A 20,542-nucleotide genomic window follows, 5' to 3' on the forward strand; every position below is an offset into this window, starting at 1 on the left:
GGTTCACGAGGGAGTTATGTTAGTCAATTGCCAACAGCTCTTCCTCGATTCAGTAGCCAGCGTTGTTATGCTGTCTACATATACTCGGAGTTTTATTCCATTCGTTTTCTCCATTTCACCGATCTCCGAGGCTCTCCCGTGAAGGTTCGTTCGCATGGCTTTGTTTTTAATTTACAAGAACATTCCTTCATTCGCCTTCCGAGACCGCTGGAGAGATGTGAAGTGGCACGAGGGAATCCCAGAGCTGGTTCTCTAAACAGTGTGGGTAAAAATCGTGGAATACGTTATACCCCACCGAGTGCATGTGCAACGATGCAGATTGGACGAAATAGTATTTTTATACGTTACCCCCCTCGGCCTGGCGAAGTCGGTAGGAGGCTTTTGCCAGACGGGAACATTTTTTTTATCTTGGCACTTGAGAATGAACAAATACAGCAATGCATCCATTCATGAAACTCGCCCGTCGTTCAACATTTTTGCATTCGCTTGAAGCGCGTTCCAACGGGGGTTAAAGCTAAACACATGCTCCGCCACATAAATCGTGCCATGTCGGCGAGGAATGGTGTTAGAAAAACACACAGCCAAACACACCTACATACTGGTATGACCGTGACGGGAACTTTCATCTTTCACTCCACATCGTGACCACCGCTTCTCCCACGACTTTTCGACAGACGGCGCTTCATTGTTGGTTCGACCTTCCTCCCTGACTTATTCTAGTATACTTTCTCATCAACCTGGCCTAAGCTCGGATTAGTTTTAGAGGTCGCTCAGAAACGGGAGCACGACAGATTGGGTCGGTGGTCGGGAAATGGAAAGCCGATTTTCTATTCACTATTCGAACGATTCGGTTTGTTTTTCTCCACCACCAATCTGCAGAAAGAAGTGGGAAAAGATGGCAGTTTCTCTCGTAAGTCACAATGAACGGCAGATCTCCACCGGAAGCCAGAGTGACATCGGTTTGTGCTGAAGCGAAAACAAACCAATAGAGCCATACCTTTCGCAAAACCACACCCAGCCTCCTGGCGGTTGGAACAATGGAGCAACCTACTTAACGCTTCGGATAACCTAGATTGGATTTTTTTTTCTTTAGTTAATTACAACGATCACAATTGAACGAAAAATTGCCCACGTCAAGAGAGACGTCTTGCGTACGTGAGCTGCATCGGGGTGACGTTTGTCGATAGCGATGGAACGCACGAGAAGAACTTTACTTTTTTTTGCCACACGCAAACATGAGAATTCGCGCGATGGTGAAGTAAGTAGACCACCCCAAAGCGCGAGGGACCAACAACGATCGAAACCGTGCCTTATCTGCTATGGAGAGGAGGAAGGTGGTTTGTGTGGAGGAGCACGGTGCCACGCGTGCCACGCCGCAATCCGAATGTCCCCTGAAAGATTTGCTGATTTGTCCGCCGTATCAACGCATTCCAGAGTCTTCCACGGTGTATTGTCTCGTCTCGTACGACTTCTTGAGTCGTGTGCTCAAGTCAAGACGGCGATTCGTTCGATGTACCACTGGTACGGTTTTCTTTGTAGCAAAAAATCGCAGGTTTGTAGCAAAATCGTATGTTCAAATAATAAAAGGTTTTTTTCATGGATTAAAGTCTTTTTATTATTTGTTGTACGTGAAACATCTACAACTGAAAATAAAGGACCTTCATTATCAGAATGGCATCATTTCGCAAACTTATTTGACAGTTTTTTTTGGATTGATGATCGGTTTTCATTCTCAAAATTATCTTTACACAAATCCGCCGTTTTGCCTTATGTTGTTAGTTTCACTATTTTGATTAACTTCTTCTTTTGTTAGCATCATTCGTTCACGGTTGGCTAAGCAGCCTAGGAATTACAACCGTACTACGGCGAACCCCACGTGGAAAACGGTAGTCTGTTTTTATTGCCAGGAAAGGGACACAATTAAAATCGTCGTAAAAAACTACATATACCCAAACAAGCCCAGCCTTTGCCCGGAAGGAAGGTGGCCGTTAATGTTGCTGAGCTTGGGAGGTTCAGTTTTTTGCTACAGTAGAAACGACCGGCGACGAACCAAACAATGGTTCCACCGACGAATGTAACAAAACTTCGAGCCAAGATGACGACTTTAACGACAGCACCGATTTTCTTCGGCGACCAAACAACAACAACAACAACAACAAACGTAACGGAGGGCGGCACCCGAACTCTAGCTAATTTGTGCCGCCCAATAGAGGGACCACCTCCCGACTTTCCCGTTGTTGGGGGATGCAATCGATTGACCAACGACAAAGGCCACCAAGCGAATGGAAAGCGATCAATCCCCGGAGAGGGAAAGAATTGTGGAAGAAACGGGTCTTGTCGGAGGCATAACAAATCCATTTTCCAACCCGAAACAATTGGCGGCAATCGGTGCAGGTTCAATCCTTCTCCTTCTGCTGCTCCCGGGGGAAGCTCCCTTCACGTGTGGCACTTCCAGCAGGCTAACGGACCCAAGCGCCGGGAAAGATGGGAAATACAACACAAAACCGATCGCCCAAATCTCGACCGGGAACAACAAGATCTGAAGCATATTTAGTTTACTGTCTTCGGACTTCTTTTTGTACTTTTGACAGCAACCAAAAAAAAAAAAAAGAAACAAACCCAAATATGCCAAGTTCTCATTCCACTGGATAATTGGAAAATTGGTCCAATTACTGAACATCCAAGACGGACAGGCACGCAACAAGGTATGAGGGACACGGGGTGCGCGCATCAGATCGCCTGGTTTTTGCCAATTCCATCACAGCAAATTGCGAACGGAGCGACGTACGGTCGAATTCGTTGCCAAGAATTGTGCATTCGGGTTGGTAATTGCCAAACGAATCTTGTTGCATTTTATACCAGTTAATTCGAAGCTCAACATAGAGAATTTACTGAAAGCCAAAGAATCACCAAAGACTATACTAAAGTTAATAATAAAAATATAAGATGTTTCAAGATATTTACTTCAACGATCTAGACACTTTTTAGACAATGCTTGTGGTGTTCAAAAAATTATTCCCCGAGAACCTACCACATTTAGTCAAAAGGTTAACACTACTTCTAAAACAGTCACGTAACTCCAACACGATAATTCATCGATGATCAGGTAAGATCAACCTCCGATCGCATATAAACGTCTTCACCCACATAGAAAACCGGAAAACAACACCTACATTACAATGGACCAATCCAGGTAGTTGGAATTGATTGACTTCATGCCCTTCGATTGTACTTCACTTTACTACTGTAGGAGGTATTCATCCATTACAATTGACACACGGGAGCACAAAAAGCTACTTGAGATACCTCGTAATGTCAAAGTGTGGATCATTATAGTCGTGGTAGGCGTCTAGCTTTGAACAAGCCCTTTGGATCAGAAGACCATTTAAAGGGCACACACCTCATCTGATAATCACGTAATTTATTCGGTGTCGGCCCAACATGAACGATAATGTATTCTAATAACATTCATTATGTAATTAAACGCAGCGCTGCTGTCTCCATAAAAAAGAGGCCTCACAACAACGACATCAGAGATGAGATCTGGTTGGTAGGTTTATCTTCCCAAGTCCCTAAGAGATAGCTTTCCACAAGGCTGATGTTTCGCAAAAGCTTACCCGAAATGCCATCGTCTCGGGCGAAAGTGAGAACCCGGTTCATCCCGGTAAACATTTGCGTGTCTTCGCTTTCGGTTTCGGTGTGCCTTCTAATGCGCAATAGATGAAGTTGATAATGTTGATTACAGCGGACGACTAATGTGCAACCGAGCTGAAGTTGAAGCTGATGTTTTTTCTTGATGATGATGATGATGATGACGGTCGTTTGGACATCCGATCTTACGCGTCGGATCTCCGGCTTTGCCAAGAAGGTGTCGGTTTTCTACCCAACAAACGCTTCAGTGTAAGTCCGACGATCTCGAACGCTTGTTTTGCTGTGCCAAGGCGTTGTTACACTTCTACACGAAGCTGTACTCATCAAACATCAAGCACCAAATTTGGATTTAAATGCAGTCAAACATTTAAATATTGCGCAGCTACACGCGATTACTTTCTCATGCGATCTTTCTTCTTTTCACGCCACGCAGAGCATTATGCATAATTGGCGTGTTGACATTTTGCACGAGCATCTTCATGTCACTCAATTTGCAATTTGGGTAATTTCCTCATTTTCTCTAAGAAATAGTAATACCCCCTAATGATTGTCTTCTTTTCAGACAATTTTATCTCATGGTATCTTACTTGCGGCCGTCAATAGGACTTTAATTAATTTTAACTTTTAAGAGGCTACCTCAGTCTTTTCAAAAACAAAAAAAATAATAATCTAGATAAAAGATAAAGGCACCCATCAAAAATATGTTCAGCTGTGTTAATTAATGTTGGGTTAATTAAACCTGTTCACAGCCCAATACAAATCGTGTTCCTATACGTACCAGCAGCCAGTCATAGATCATATTCTGCATTACATTGATGGACCATTAAAACAATGTGCCCCCGGGTCCGCAATGTAGTTCCAAACAGTACGGTAGCAATAAAATATAACATTATCTAATTGAATAACTGGCGTGCTAATAATGGCCACCCGACAGGGGCCCGAAACTACATGTGGTGCAATAAAGTAAATCTCGGTCATAACACAAACCCGTTACCCATGATTCGTCCGGTGTGGCAGAGAATCGGAAAAAAGTAAAAAGAGAATGATCCTCCGCCTCCACACCGTGTAGCATCGCCATAAATTTCGTTCACACGGATGCATCGGATCCAATTTAGTGGGGAACATCAAAAGGAAGGGAGAGGGGGGGGGGGGACTACTCTCTCAACGGTCGACCAAGAAGGTTGCCTTGTGTGATGGTTTGGAAGGAAAGACCTGCTCCGTTTGGTGTGTGTATGTGCATAACTTCCGGCGCCACCGACCGTATCCTAACCTTGGGCCGGAAATATAATAATGCAACCCCAGCCGAAACGCATCGGTGGCCACCGGAGTCAGTAGAGGGTTTTTTTTTGTTTTTAGTTTTATTATCCTCTGGCCAGTGCATCGTTGTTGCGGTTTTTTTTTGTATTATTTCGGAACGATGCAAAACGAAGTGCACAAAAAGCCCTGGGCTGAGTGTCGTCTCGCGTTCAGCAAAAAAACATAAACCTTCGGTCGTCTGTCTGTCGCGGGACGGGAAAGCTATGGTTCCCAGGAGAAAACTCCCCGATGCATGTGTGTAAATTCATGTTGGTAGAAGTTGCCTCGTTCTTAGCTGCTTTGCTTTGTTTAGGTTTGTGCTGTGTTCCACCATCCGGGCATTTCTTCGCAGTTTGGTCGTCGTTTCACGGCTGAGAGAGAATGCACACACAGTCAACGTGACCCGTGGCTGACAACGGCTAAGTTGTTGCTAGGAAGTTGAAAACCGTCTCTCTACCGTACCGTGACCATAGGCGGGGGACCTTCTCGGTTCCGGTGAAACGTTTTTCGCCGACGCTTGAAAGCGGAAACCGAAACGGTAAGCAAACGACGCTAGACTGAAAGTAGCGCCGAAACTCGAAAGGAAGATCTTTAGCATATTTCCAAACCCCGATCGCGTTATCTATTTTCACAGTTTTTCAATCAAAGCACACAAAGCGGGTCCGCTGGACCCGAATGGCCATGATTTATGTTCACGAGCGTTTGATTTGACACACGGTGCCCCGGCGATAAGGTTCGGGAAAGACGGTGACGCGATAAGGTCCCCTCACTCTCTCTCTCTTCGCCGCAAAGGCCGAGTGTGTTTGTCGAGTTTGGACTATTTTCAAGCAACCTCTACGGGTTTGGCAAATACTACCGAGCAACTTTCGGTAGGTTTCAGTCGAGTGCAAAAATTAAGCCGCATTCAGGAAGCCGTGAATCAGTTCCACCGAGTTGCTCGTATCGCACGCTTGTGCCTGACCTATAAACGGTCCTCGTTTAGCCTGATAAACGTGTCTAACATGCCATCATCGGTCCACATGCATCAAGAATGATCTCATCAAGTCGCGCTCGGTTCGAAGAATGAATGATGCCTTTACATAACACACAGGCGAGCGAAATTGCTTAGGATGGCGAGAGTGTAGTGTCCAAGATTTCCGAGCCAAGGTCTCTTCGCTGCTCAATAGTCTTGGACTTGGCCTGTGTCGATCTTCGCCGGATGCTTCTCTTCTTTCTGTCATTTTGTCAAACATCATCAGCAAAGCCAACCACAGCTGGATCGTGCTAAGCGGCTTCGGCCTATTACCAAACGTTAAACCCTAATGGATACTCCCGAACTTTGGAATATTATGACCATTTGACCACCGACCGCGGGTGCTTCCTAATGATGCCTTTTCGGCCGGTACCATCAAACCGTAGGAGAGATCGTCGGTTCGCTGCCTGGCGGATAAGTCCCACGACCGAGTCGGTGAACACTAAAGACCACACCACCCAAACGAGGAGGAGAGGATGGGCAAGAAATTAAACGCTTATGACTGCCACCAACCAACAGAACACCGCCCTATCTTCGGGGGAGGTCTCTTCCTTGGCACGAACGCGGACCTGCTTCCCCTTCGGCGGCCTCTTATGCTTTCAATCATAATTATTCCATCTTTAGAAAGTAGTTTGCCCCCGCCGTGTACCCCAGACCCCCACCGCCGCCGCCGGCTAGAGTTGCGCCGCGTGGTTTGCGACTTTCTTCGGTGGAGGACCGTTCCCGAGGGGAGAGTTGATGATGTTTCTTGTTTTTCCTTCCGCTCATTTTGTTTGACCTTATCTTTCTCCATCCTCTCTCTCTCCTGTCGGTCCCGCGGTGTGGAACCGCGGATTCATTGAAGTTCACGAACCGATATAGCCTGTGCGTATGTGTATATGTATGTGTTTGTGCTGAAGAGAACCTGCCGGTCATCGGTGATCCATTATCCGCCGAAAAAAGGGGGGAGAAAATCTCCGCGGAGCCCCCAAAACGGTCGGTTGGTTTAACTTTTCCTATTTCCTTTCGCTTGTTTGGGAAGCTCTTTCCACTGTTTCCCATTGTTGTTGGTCGTATGATTATCGCGTGTGCAGGAGTAAGGTGCCCATTTTCTATTTCTTCTATCAAAGATGTTCCCACATGTTGGCGTGTTTGCGTTGTGCTTATGGATTTTCATTTTCTGAACACCGCACAATCTATGGGATCAATTTTAACACCTTGCTAAGTCCCCCGTGGAAGGTCATCGTCGTTTCCTTTTGCAACCAATACAGAATCTTGATGGGAAGCGAATTAAATAAAATAACTAATCGGTAACCACGTGAAACGCGAGTACGTCCGTCAAACTAACCGACACAACATCTGGTGGCGCACAAATTCAAACCAAACCGACCGTGATGGAAGCGTACGCGAGATGGGAAAAACAACGACCTCCACTTTGGCCGCGAAAGAAGAATCAAATGTTTCGTAAAAATCACTTTCGACATTCCTCGTGGCCACGAACGTTGCTATATTTTGCAACCACTAACATTGAAGAAAACAACCACGGAGTCGTCCGCCCGGAGCTCGTGGTTCGCACCGCACCGAATTAAGGACATCCGTTTCGTGCCGCTGGTTTTCCGATGAATCTCTTCTTGCTCGGTCGATTCCCAAAGATTCGATAAAGACACCCTCTCGAGCGTACACTGGGAAAAAGAAAAACGCACTTTTCATTCACCAGCTCGCAGCACTCGCTCACACTCGCTTTCGCCGTTTGGAGGCACATAAAACAATAGATAGCAGACGTCACTTTCTTCGCACTGGCAAAATGGCATTCCAAGAGCGACCGGGGCCAACGCCAACGCTGCCGTCCCGCGACACAGTTTCCGACGGTGCGCGTTCGTGCCCAGATGGGAACTGATCGTGAGCGAGGGAAAATTCACACCTTTCCGACACGGAAGCTAGAAAAACCAACCAACTAGTCACGGGCGAGGAGCAAGGAAACTTTTATTTTCCGACACACGAACGACACACAGCACGGGACAAATTGGAAATTTTCTGGACAACACCAAACCCGTGTGGGTTGTCGACGAAGGGCTGAACGAAAGTGCTGCCGCTTGCCGTTGGTTCGTGCGGCCGGATTGACCGGTCGGGCCGATGCTTTCATCGGTGGCGGTTTTTGGAAACCTGAATCCGCATCCGCAGTGGTGGTGGTGGGGGTGGCAAAATGCATACCGCACCGTCGTTAGTTGTAGCCTTTTAATATTAATTGAAACGTAACCGAATGGGGGGAAGAAAGGGACCCTCCTTTCGCAAGGGATCGGGCCCCGGAACTGCAATGCAAATCACTCACGCGCGCAATCCAATTCACTTCCCCGCCCCGTCAACCGTCACACTGTGGGGGATTGATACTCCAAGGAACAAAACCAAAACGTAAACACACCGCTGTGTTGGCAACGGATATTTCAACAAATCAGCCGTGCGGGTATGCATGGGTGTGTGTGTTATTTTTTAATTTTCTTCCGCCCCGTTCAGGAACACATAAACTTAAGTCGGAATTATGGCCCACTATTTCATATACACTCTTCTGTTCACAACACAACATAACAACCGCCACATAACCGACAACCTGCATCTACCGGGAAGTTTATGCTCCCTGTTCCGAAAATAAAACGAGGAAAACGGGCAATAGCCAACTGACATTTAAATTAACTTATCGTCGCCACAAAAAATATGGAGGGCCCGTGTGCATATTTCGCCCCTATGATATTCTAACACTCTTTTAACCCGGAAAGTGGAAGGTTTTTTCGGAGTCCACCACACACACACACGTTGCATTAAAAGCAAATGCACTAACCGCCGATGGATGCAATCCTTTGGGACGAGGCAAGTCGTTTATAGTTAACTGCTTTCTCTAACCAACTAACGTTTATCGTGCGACGAAAATGATGCACCCAAGTGAGGACCGTATAAGGGTGTTTGCTTTTCGTTTCTTCGGGCCCTAATATTTTCCCTAACCCGACAACGCGGCACGCCGGGTTTACCGTACCTACGTTCGTCTTCGACGGCGTCTAATGGGAAACTAAATCAGCGTCCAACAGCATCGTCGGTCGCGGCTCGCATCTGGTTTGTGTTTGTGGAACCTCTCTGCGGATCTCTGGTCTCTCTCGTGTGCAGCCGCCGTCACGCCGCGGCTCACAAGATCGCGATCCAACACAATACAATGCAGAATGCAGGCCAGCTCGTTGGCGGCTCGCTCTCATCGAGATTTCTTTAGTCGCGTGCTCTCTTTCTCTCTCTCACGCGGTACCGTAATTGTCGCGTGGTTTGATGGCGGCACGGCACTGCACCCCGTACTTGGTCGCATCTTCCCCGCGTGGTAGTGAGCTAAAGCAAAGCTAAAACCCGCGGACCACCAAAAACAGCAAAACCGCGATCGGCGGCTCACTTCTCACGGCTCACGGCTGAAGGACGCTGCCCGCGAAAGGAAGAGAACCCCATGGGGCGGCACGTCAAGATGATACGGGTTTCGCTACGATCGCACGTACCACGGGATGTGTATGAATCAGCCACCAGCAAACCGAAGTCCGCTGAGGTATTCTAACGAAACGTTAAATAACGATCTTATTTAGCACATGCTTTACGATCAACTCGCGTTACACCTTTTGGAAACATCGTGAGCTATTGTTTGTCCTTACGACGCGTCATCAGGTTTTCAGTTTACTTTTGCATTATCATTTCGCTGGCGTGGCTGTTTGCGACTATTTTGCACTGTTGTGTCTGCTTTTGAAGCCTGCTTTTTTTTTTTTTGGGTTGACGATCGCACCGGGCGAAGGTAACAAGCTACCAGCTTCATCGGAAGGCTACCATTTTCCGGCATATTACAAACTTCACCCTCGCCACATGTACATCCTACCATTACGAATACGAAAAGACCTTTACGGATCGTGTTTGAAATTAAACAACCACAAGCAACCAGGCCACAAGACACCGCGCGGCCCGTAACTAATATGGTCATTCCAATGCAATCAAGCTTTTCCCGCGAGATCGCGGGACGAAGAACGATGAAATTTTGACCGACCGGGGGTAGGGAGAGGGCGGCAAATGCCGACCCTTGTAGACGCGAGGCCCCGAGCATATTAACGTTAATAAGCCAATTTGGCAGTTTAATGATTCGAGCTCCTCACTCCGCTGCCTCGCCGGAGGTATTCGACGTGGGAAAACTTGCATACATAAATGATTGATTCTACCATAGAGGAGGAATTTTCTGCAGAGTTCGGAGCGAAGCCAACACTCCACCACAGTCTATATTGGCGTATTAGGAGAAGGAATAAACGGTTCAAGTCTCCCCCTCGGAGTCCTAAAAGGCATTGCACGACGTTCTCTAGAGGCCCCAGCGTTCGCAACGATGGCAAATCAAATTGTAATGTTCCGCAATTAAACGCCAACTCTCCGTACTAGGAAACTGGTCCTTCCAATTCTTTCCCGGCCCAGTTTTGAACGAGCAGTTACGGTAAACTATCAACAAAGCTATCTTTCCTCTCCGTACTTGAGATCTTAATTCTTAAATAGAACATAAACATGGGAACGTATCGAATCGACCCGTGCACTATTGATCAGTAACGCTTGTCGATACCAAGTCTCATAGGTGAGTTGTTAGACTTTCGAAGAAACCGACGAAACATGAGTGATCAACTGAACATCGAGCTATTCAACTACCATAACTGCTTCAAACGGATGTATTTCCCACTAATATACGACTATTTCCAGTGCCTGCTGATGTTACTTACTTGGCTACTTATACAATCCCCAGTATTGTCATCGTGGACGCTCGCTAGGAGATTTGGAGCACTCACCTGTGAAGCAAAAGAAAAATAGAGAAAGGGTTTGCGTTAGTTAATTCGAACATTCACCAGGCCAGCCGCGGTAGGATTTGATCTGTAGTCAACTCATAGAAAATCAAAAGTCCTTTGGATGTCGAGGAAAAGAAACCACGACCCACCTCCCCACCCATCCCAGGGAGAGTATCACCCCGCGATCATCTTACACGACGACGACGACGACTAGTGCTGTTGTGTTTGCACGTGAGCAGTGAAATCAACTCCACAAACTTTGACGTACGCTGCATGATCGGGCGGCTTTTGCGTGACATGGAGCGTGACGCTGGAAAGTAAACAATCGCCAAACTCTACCACAATAGATTAGTTTCCCTTTCGCCTAGCGCCACCACCACTCGGTAAGGTAAATGGATACCAAAAGCACTCGCTAGTGCCGGTATGTATCCGTACAGGTTTCGAGGCTTGATTACCGCCGTTTTGATCATCGCAAACTGCGAACTAACTCTGGGAGGTTCTGTGTGGGAAACCAATACATCCACAGCACATGAAGACATCTCAAAATTCAAAGTAGCTTAAAAATGTATACTGAAAACTACCTTTCTGATCAACCATAACCATTACACTTGTTGCAAGTAGCTACTAACAAGACCGACGCAGCTCATAGTAAACTTACACCAACCGGTAAACGTTAGGATTCGCAACACGTCGGGGAGTGTTTATTTATCTACATTTTTTGCAAGAAAATAAACAATTCTCCTACAACTTTTCCCAGGTTCACTGGTAACCAGTAAGCAAGTAGTATCTACGCATTTTTCTCCTCCCCATTGTGTACTTTCTAATTTGGCATTGTTCAATCTTAGACCTTGAAACGGTGCGATTTACTGCGATGTTTTCCATGCGGAAACACGGTTCAAGTTGAAGGTGTTAATTTGCTCCCATCGCATTCAGAAACAGCCAGATTTAATACATCGGCAGGTGTAAACCTGCCCAAAAATCTCGTCACGAAGAAGTTGTTTGTTTATTTTACAACTTTATATGACAAGGACTTTGAAGATTGTTACTACGGTTATTAAAGAGTCCAGGAGTGTATTCACACAATACACATTATTGTTCCCGTATCGATCCCATCCGATCCTGTACCTAATTATCCTGTAACAATGATTAATGCACAACACTACCCGGAGATAAACACCAACGATCTCTGATTTGCTTCGGAAACTCTCAAACAGACCACCCAATCTCTTCAACGTTCAAGGGATTCAAGCGATGAAATCTTTAGGAAATAAACTTCTCAACTGCTGCTTTGAACTTAAGTGTCACTTTTCTTCCTTCAACCCGGCCCGACATCGGTTTATCTTTCGCCGTCACCGGAAGAAGATCCGGACGAAAATTGACTAATAATAGCCGGGTGAGGTACAATTATCTACCAGCCAGCATCGACCCCTACGAACTGCACACACAGTGCTCAGTTGCTCAGAAACCCTGGGACCGTTTTCAGAACTAAAACACGCAACCAAACGGACGATCGTTCTGGTTCCCAGCAGGTCAAACTTTGAGCAAGAGAAAGTAAGCTCACATCCGACGAGCCGGGTTCGGTTCGGAGACAAGTTTATGGTTATTTCTTTCGAACGATTCTCGAAGGAGAAAAAGTCTCCTCCCTTGAAGTACTCGAAAGACCTGAATAAACTTCCTTCCAGCCCCATGGAAGAAACGCAATCCCGTATGGACCATTAAAAGACGGGCGCAACACAAAAGTAGAAAGGACAGAGCGATTCCGCTCGGAAACCGAACTGGAAAGACTCGTGCTCCCGGCATACATATGTTAATAAGGTAATGAATGTGCTTGAAATGGTTGCAAATGAATGCTCAAATATACGATATCGTTAACGCGGCACTCGGGGGCATACTCCTTCCGCCTCGGGACCGGAAGTACTCAGTGCAGTGTAGATACCGGTTCAAGAGTTTTCTGTGTTCAATTGCCGTACATACATATTTCTTGCTCATCTCTTTATCCTTTCCGGACGCAGATCCTGTAGAGCAGCGGTTTGGGTTTGGGACATAGGTGAAGGGTTGTCGGATTGGTAGAATGAAAATAACCGACCATTACAACAAATGCGCAACCATTTAAAGCCTTTTTAAATCTGCATACTGCTTCTTCAACCGATAGCCGACTTCCGGGATCTGGTTGGTGAGATCCCTTTTCGTTTTCGTTAAAAATAAAAAGGTTTTTGTTTAGGTAACCCGACTCTTCCTTCTTTGCTGAATAAAATCATATACAATTGCATTCTCTCGCTGAAATTTACGTGCGTGAGAATAAGAAACTGGAACCGATGATTACACATCCCTTGCGAGACATCCTCCAAACAACCGGTAGCAAAATTACAGTGAATGTGCAAATTCCGAAAAAGGGACATTTAATTTACACTTTCGAGCGAAAAACAAAAAGCTCAGAGTTCCAAATAAATTTGCACATTCGCGCCATACAATTAGACGCCATCGTGCTGGGGCCAGTTGCGACCGGATTCCCGCGGATGATTTATGGCAGTGACCGAAAAACGAAATGGCTGGTGATTTAGTAAAGCTACCGTGCGTATGCCAATTTTGCGCCGCTTTTTTTCCTACCTTGGCACGCATAAAGTAGCACCAAAACTGTTCAGTTATTGATTGCCCATATTATTAAAGCATTAATCTTGGCCGGCTAAAGACTTGCGTTCTTGGGGTGGAACTGAGCGCAGTAGTAGCGTGACAGAAGGATTTGTTTCAATCGTGTTTTGCTTCTGAATAATGTGATCTTGCCTGTCAAAGGTTGTAATTATTGTACGAACATTATTAAATGATTAATGGAGTAATGTTTGCTCAGCACATTATTTGCCTGTAACGACAACAGAAACCGTTATAAACATAACCGAAATTATACTTTCGAAAATGTTCGGGTTGGATGATTCTGCTGTGTTTAGTTCTCTTTGGTATTTCAGTTCGAACAAAACTAAATTCTTAGGAAGTCTTTTCAACTGTTTGCCCAAATTTGAGGTACAATTGAAACTTGATATTTCTTAAATTAATTCGTAACCTCCATGTAGAATCTAGGGCAAATTGCATAACAACTTGAATAAGCGTATTCAAGTAATTTCAACTTTAGCAACCTCGCGCCATTCCGATAACAGGTTGCTAGTTCTTGACCCATTTCCCACACCGATAAGCAGTCGACACCGCATGAAGAGGGCACACTTTTAAGCCTCACCGTGGCCACAAACTCCGATTGAATCCGTGCCGCCACAACTAAAGCAGTGACAGCGAAGAGAAAGGGGATCGAGCGCAAACGAAAAGACTACGGTCTTTAATTTAGTTTTCATAAATTAAGATAATTGAATCAAATTGGGCGAAACTTCCGCGTTGCGACAAACTGAACGGGTTGAGTCTGAACAAGTTCATAACGTTTTTATTTTGTTGGTTTGCATCGGGCATCTCTGTTGTGAGCTTTAGAGAATACAAAAACACACAGACACACTCATCCGCCAACGATCCACCCAAAAACAGGGTAAACATCAACCGAGGTAAACCGTATCCATTTCCCCGTCGAACAGGAAATGGAAACGCGCCATGAAGGCATTCGGACTTTTAGTTTACTATTTCCCTTCACATTCCGCCACAAAGCTCTCTCCCGGGGGACAAGACGCGACCTGCCCCGAGGGGAAATTGGAAATTTTTGAATTTTATTTTCATTACATCCTTCATTGGTATGCCACGACAAGGTAGAACCACCATCGATCCCCCAACCCTGGGCCACCATATTGCGTACCATGCATGATCCAAGTCAACTGTCCAACAACGCCACAACAGCCTTCCGTCACAAACCTAACGGATCCACCGGTTCGGTCGGACAACAGACCGTTAGTGGAGACCTTTAAGAAATGAACCGTACCGGTTGCACCGACAACAAGATAGAGGCTGAAACAAAATAACTGAACTAGCCTAGATGCAAAAGGGGAGTTTATCAGCTCTCGTCCAGAATGAAGGGGATGGACGTACTTGCATAGGGGTCAAACTTTCCGCTAGAACCAGTGCCCGGGTGCAGGAGAAACCGAAGGTGCATCTCGTTATCTGATCCAATCCGATGTGTGTTCGCATAATTGCAGATTATAGCGGATCGTCGATCCTCGCTCGGATCGTCCCAAGATTCTCTCCCGTCTTGAAGGTATTGCAACCCCAATCTGATATAAACCATCGGGCAAAATAGGCCAGTTGTACTTCACATATCTTTTATGTCCGCAGCAACTTGTTCTTGCAACAATCAAACAAACGGACCCCGTTGGACCTGCCCCATAGTATCAAGGGATGAGAGCTATAGTCATAAAACATCTTTCGCTACTGTTCCTAGCACACAAAACACGACATGCCTGTTTGACTTCCTCCTATACCTGAGGCCTGAGCTCTTACTCAACTTCAACTACAAATAAGGGACCCACGGAGATAATTTATTTCAATTTTATCACCAACCTGCGCCGGGAACTCTGGAAATCTTTGAAGCACACTATATTGACTTGATAAATGTGTCATAAATGAAGAATAAATTTCAGCGCGCGCAAAAAAGGAAGAGAAGACAAACGGTCGGATACAGAAAACTAAACAATTGCAGCATGCCGGGCTCCGCGGTCTCCGGACCAAAAATGGGCCACGGATAAGAACCGGTAGCTATTAGCTGACCGAAAGAAGCCACGTACATGCAGTGCTGCTGGTTCAGATAACTGTGCGCTCCACTGACAGAAGATAAATTGTAGAGCGCCGTAGTTTTGTCTTTTATAACCTTTTTTTTCGAAAAATATAGGACGCGTGTGCGAAAACGTTGCAAGTACAAGATTTCAGCGTGTGGTGGCATTCTTCCAACTGTTTACAGTCCTCCGCAGGCCAACACCGGTGTTAGCATGCTATACGTGAATTTGAAACAAAACAACGAGCCGGTGGAGTTAATTTAACGTCGTTGATTGGCCTGTTAAAACTCTAGTTCTCCGGTGAGACGATACCCCATCCGGCGGCTCAAATTTGGTTCAGGTTTTAAAGTCACATGTCTGCTGCGGTTCTTGCTGGTGCGAAAAGACGTGTAATTATTCCAAACCACATGTATCCCTAGCGAACCGAACACGGCCAACGTCATCCCGGTGAACTTCACATACTGGGAATGCAATCTGTGTCACGTGCTCCGGGAAAACCGCCCACTGCAAGTACTACGAAGCGCGTAAGACGATGTGCGCTAATTGTAGCGCAAACCTGGCCCGCTTTAGGGGAACGTACGCCTATATTAATTACGATCTTATCGGTCACGGTGCATCCGTGCATTATTCCCATGAACCGGAGCAATTGCTTGGGAAAACACGGAACAGTAGCAGTAACAGTGTGCAATGATGCCACGCGGCCACTGCCATGCGCTAAAAATAGCTCAAAGTCTACCCTAGACTTGAACGGCGTGTCAAGGGCACGAAAAACGATGGTTCTATCGAACGATCAGTTCCGGCATTCAAAGGAGGTTAAATCTGTTCCAGGTATCCCGCCAGAAAACGGATCTGAGGCCTGTTTCAACGGAGGGAAAATAGCGAAAAACTCTCACGATCATGGTAATTTAGGGTAGGGAGACGTTAAAGGCTCCGATCTAGAATGGATGCCTCCGGTTCTTTCAATATCTTATTGCATATCTAGCATCTTGGTGTCAACTTGACATTGCCATTTCCAGAAGCATCTTCCCAACAGTTGCTCTCGCGTTGCAACAAAGTATTGGTACGGCGTTCGCATAGAAATTATTTATACATTCTGGGTATGTTTGTCACTGATCACATAACATTAATAGTATCGAACTGGAAGGAGAGTTCTTTCATGTCGAGGAAACATTACCCATGCGATTGAAATTTTGATTTAATTGTCTGCTGCGTTAAACAAAAACGTCTTTGTAAAACGCACTATCCCATTTCAATAAATTGTTTGCATAATTTTCAATTGCTTGCTAGACACTGGCTAAAACATCCTGCTTTCATTTATTTTCCTTCGAATAACCTCCAACATATGCATTTATCGTTCCAATCAGTAAGAAATAAATACTTCTGACATTCCAGCTATGGTTTTAACGTTTGCACTCAAGCAAACATGCACATGAGACGGGACCCCTGAAGTCCATAGCTTTATAAAGGCTTTCGTTTTGGCACCGTCTGTTTGCCGATCATCGTTAGAATAAATATTCCCAGACCACACGGCACAACATCCTCCAAGAGTACCCGAATGGTACGACAAACAAACAACGGTAGCCTATTCCTTCCCGAGGGGCTCAATAGGGTATATCCATTCCAAGCCACTTCCCGCCGATGGACTCACCGGTTTTGCATGACACGCGAACAACGGTGGCCATAGGACAAGAAAAGAGAAGAAGTAAGACGATTCGTTCAGGAAAAATTAAGCACCAATCAAATGGCTACCGAAGAGACCGAAGTATCAAGTGACACTGACTACCGCAGCCTGAAGTGTTGTGCGTGGAGCGCAGAGTTTAATCTTCGGATTGCAGGAAGAGGATTAAGTGCTTCCAGCGTATCATGCCGATACCATAGCATGCAACTTTGTTGCAGCAATCGTTTGCATCTGCAAGAGAAGGCCGCCTCTTGTACGCCGTGAGTTGGGCGATGGCTCTTCTTCTTCTGCCAGTAAACAACAGACATACACACACACACAAAGCATACGAACATTCGGGATCGTGGGAAGAGGCAACATTGAGCAACGATAACGGGTTCGGTAGGACCAGACTCTCAAGTGATCACTTGCCTTCGATGGTCCGCCGGTCTTCCACAGCAAACTTCCCCACGAGCACACCCAGATTGTCCAACTTGGAGTTCTAACTTTTATAGATCCACTTATGCTTCAGCCAACTCGGGAGTCCACACGGCCGATGCCGGCCGACCATTTTAAGCCATCCCGGACTCGTGGTGGCTCAATTTTACTGCATCCGAAAATGGCATCGTAAACGATCGAGCGCTGAGTGCAGTTGATGTTTGCGAGGCCAGCGCCCCACTTCATATCCGAAACGTCCGAATGTTAGCGCAGAGAAGGGGACCCCGAGGTTCCAGTATGCGGTCGGAAGCAAATGTGTGTACCTATCTAAACATGGGTGACCTTTCTATTGAGTTGTTTTCCTGATGCTACTCTTCATTCATTCCAAAGTAGTCCATATCGTAAATAAACCCAAGTATCGCTACTATCGCTATTGTAGTCCGAACATCCAGCGTTTTGAATATCGGTTTGTTTACTTCTGAAATGTTGATTGCCTGATCGATCTATACGGTTGCGATAAGAAACCGAACAGTAATCTCAAGAGCTACTGTAAAAGTTTATTTTCCACCGGTACAGGACATTGCAATTTTATTCTGGAGAGGCCATGTACAGGTATGTAAATAAGATACTCAATTATGTTCTGTTTAGATTATCAAAAGTTGGCTTATGCACTGCACTTATGCACAAGCACTGACAGCAAGTATCAATGCTATGAAATATGTCTCGTATGAATACGTTCAAATATACCACTATTTGCTTAACGATACGACGGTAAATATTTGAACCTAACGTTTGAATGAATTAGAATATGTAAGGATAGGAAAAGAACAGGAAATGCATAACGATGTTTGTTTACAAGGAACACACTAGCGTAATTCTCTATAGCGAAAAATAAAAAGGCTGAAGAACTTTCTACTACCTCCAACCAAAGAGAATCATTAATGAGACTAGCAATTTGTTTGGTGAAGAAGGAATAAAAAAGATATGACAAGAATAACTTCCAGCAATCGAATTTGCGTCAATCGATAACCGTTAAACGCATAACCTAATTTTCGTTGGCAGTTATTACTTGAATCCACGTCACTATGCCGATGAAACTATAATAATCACATCGATTGTTTTTGTTTTGGATTACTTAAATTCTCAATGCTAACCACTGACCAGAATGCACGTGCTTTTGAATTCAATCAAACGATCTGCGGTTTTGTGTGTCATTAATTGATTAGCTGCTACTCTTCACTCGGCCCCGCTTTATTTTATATTTCATCGCCCTTGCCACCAGCATTCCATCACTGCGACCGCACAATGGAACATGCTTTTCCGTGGGAAGCCACGTATCACGTACCAACCCTCGTGATGCGTGCTTCCCAAGCCGAGCCAATCCTCTCATCGTTATCGATCGCCTCGGCAAGTGTAGGTTGGCAAGATAGACAATTAAACAAATATCTTGCAAATACCCGCTCTTTCCAATTGCCAAGAAATGCATGTAATTTTGTATGCCTCTTTCTGACCGGATAAACGAAGCATTGCAATAGAATTAAACACCTGCAAACGACGAGTGAAAATGATACCTTTTTTTCTTTTCTCCATTTGTTGCCTCACGTTAATGTCGGTTTGTAAACAAAGACTTACCCTCCAAGTGGACAAATGGAGCGGGGTAATGATAATGGTTGGGTTCGTAATTGATATCTTTTTGGCGATCGCAAACATACGATAGGAAGGGTACAGCTGCTGTCACTATCAGTAATTGGAAAAAAAACTAAAACGATTGTTTTGACGAGTAGAAAACAAAACTTCAGTTGCGTCAAAGTTTGATAGTTGTTATGGTCATGGATGAACCTTCTTATGCGATTCTCAGAAAGCTCAACTTAACATGCTAATGTGTACAAAGAAAATCGAAACCCTTGATAACCGATACTGATTAAAATGGTAAATCTGTCGACAAGACCGAACCCTCTCACCACTTTCTCTGATTATCACAAACTTACTCCAATCTTGTCCAAACTCCGCACGGACGCCTGATGGACGCTGGTGAACGGGCGCACGGGAACGAGCGCCTTGCACATGATCGGCGCCTCCTCCCTGGGCGACACCACCGGATCCGAGTCCTCCTCATCCGACTCGCCTATGTCGGATGTGAGCGGAGTGCAGCTGTGACTCCGCAGCTTGCAGTGAAGCGGTTCGCTGGCGGAGCGTTTCAGGAAGCTGGCGGTAGTGGTGGCCGTAGCGTACGCCGCCGCGCCGATGATCAATCCGACCACCCCGGAGGACGTACTGCACGCACCTCCTCCCGGTGGATCTATCTTGAAGCTCGGCACAATCGGCGGCTGCAGTTCGTAGGACGAGTCGGGCGACGATAGTTCAAAGTGCACCAGCTTGGTGCTAACGCGACGTTCCGTGGAAATGCACGAGCTAAACGGAGTGGTGGTGGCCATTGGCATGGAGGGAGGCGAACCGTCGGCTCCATCGCCATCGTCGTGCTGCCCGACATGCTCATCCTCCTCATCCACGTCCGAGTGGGACGGTTCGCACTCGAACGAGTAGTCGTAGTTTTCGCCCCAAACGAGCGTCCGATTGAGGGCGTCCGATTCGCGTCTCACAAACGCCACCGACAGCCGGCGCAGGTTTTCCTCCGTCAGGGCCGGCGATACACAGCGACTTCCGTTTTCCGAGCTGTTCTCACTCGTCGTCGTCGTGGCGGTGCTGCACGTTAGGGACCGCTTTGCCCGGGGACTCTTCAGTCCACCCTCGAGGCTGTTGCTCTTTTTCTTTGCCGTGAAGAAGTTCAGAAGATTCCCGTGCGAAGGTTGCTTGGGAAGCTCCGAGTTGCGACGCTTCTGGAAGTGCTTCCGGATGGCGAGAGGCGTTCGTAGGGCTTCCTCGAAGAACGCTTTCGTAGAGGACGAGGACTTCCGAGCGGTGGTGCTGCAGCTTCCCCAGGGATCCTGCGCCTTCCTCACCGGCGATGGAGGGGCTGGTTTGGTTG

The 20,542-nt window shown here is 46.2% G+C and overlaps 1 protein-coding gene across 1 annotated transcript in view; it reads right to left on the bottom strand.

Moving 5' to 3' along the window:
• LOC131289608 (regulator of G-protein signaling loco) overlaps window positions 1-20,542 on the bottom strand; it is a 43,401-nt gene that overhangs the window by 9,983 nt on the left and 12,876 nt on the right. The window contains exon 2 of the mRNA XM_058318901.1: window positions 10,705-10,770. Coding sequence (XP_058174884.1) covers window positions 10,705-10,770 — 66 coding nt within the window. The remainder of the gene's footprint in view (window positions 1-10,704; window positions 10,771-20,542) is intronic.

Source organism: Anopheles ziemanni, chromosome 3 (genome assembly GCF_943734765.1).
Source record: "Anopheles ziemanni chromosome 3, idAnoZiCoDA_A2_x.2, whole genome shotgun sequence".
Taxonomy (NCBI): domain Eukaryota; kingdom Metazoa; phylum Arthropoda; class Insecta; order Diptera; family Culicidae; genus Anopheles; species Anopheles ziemanni.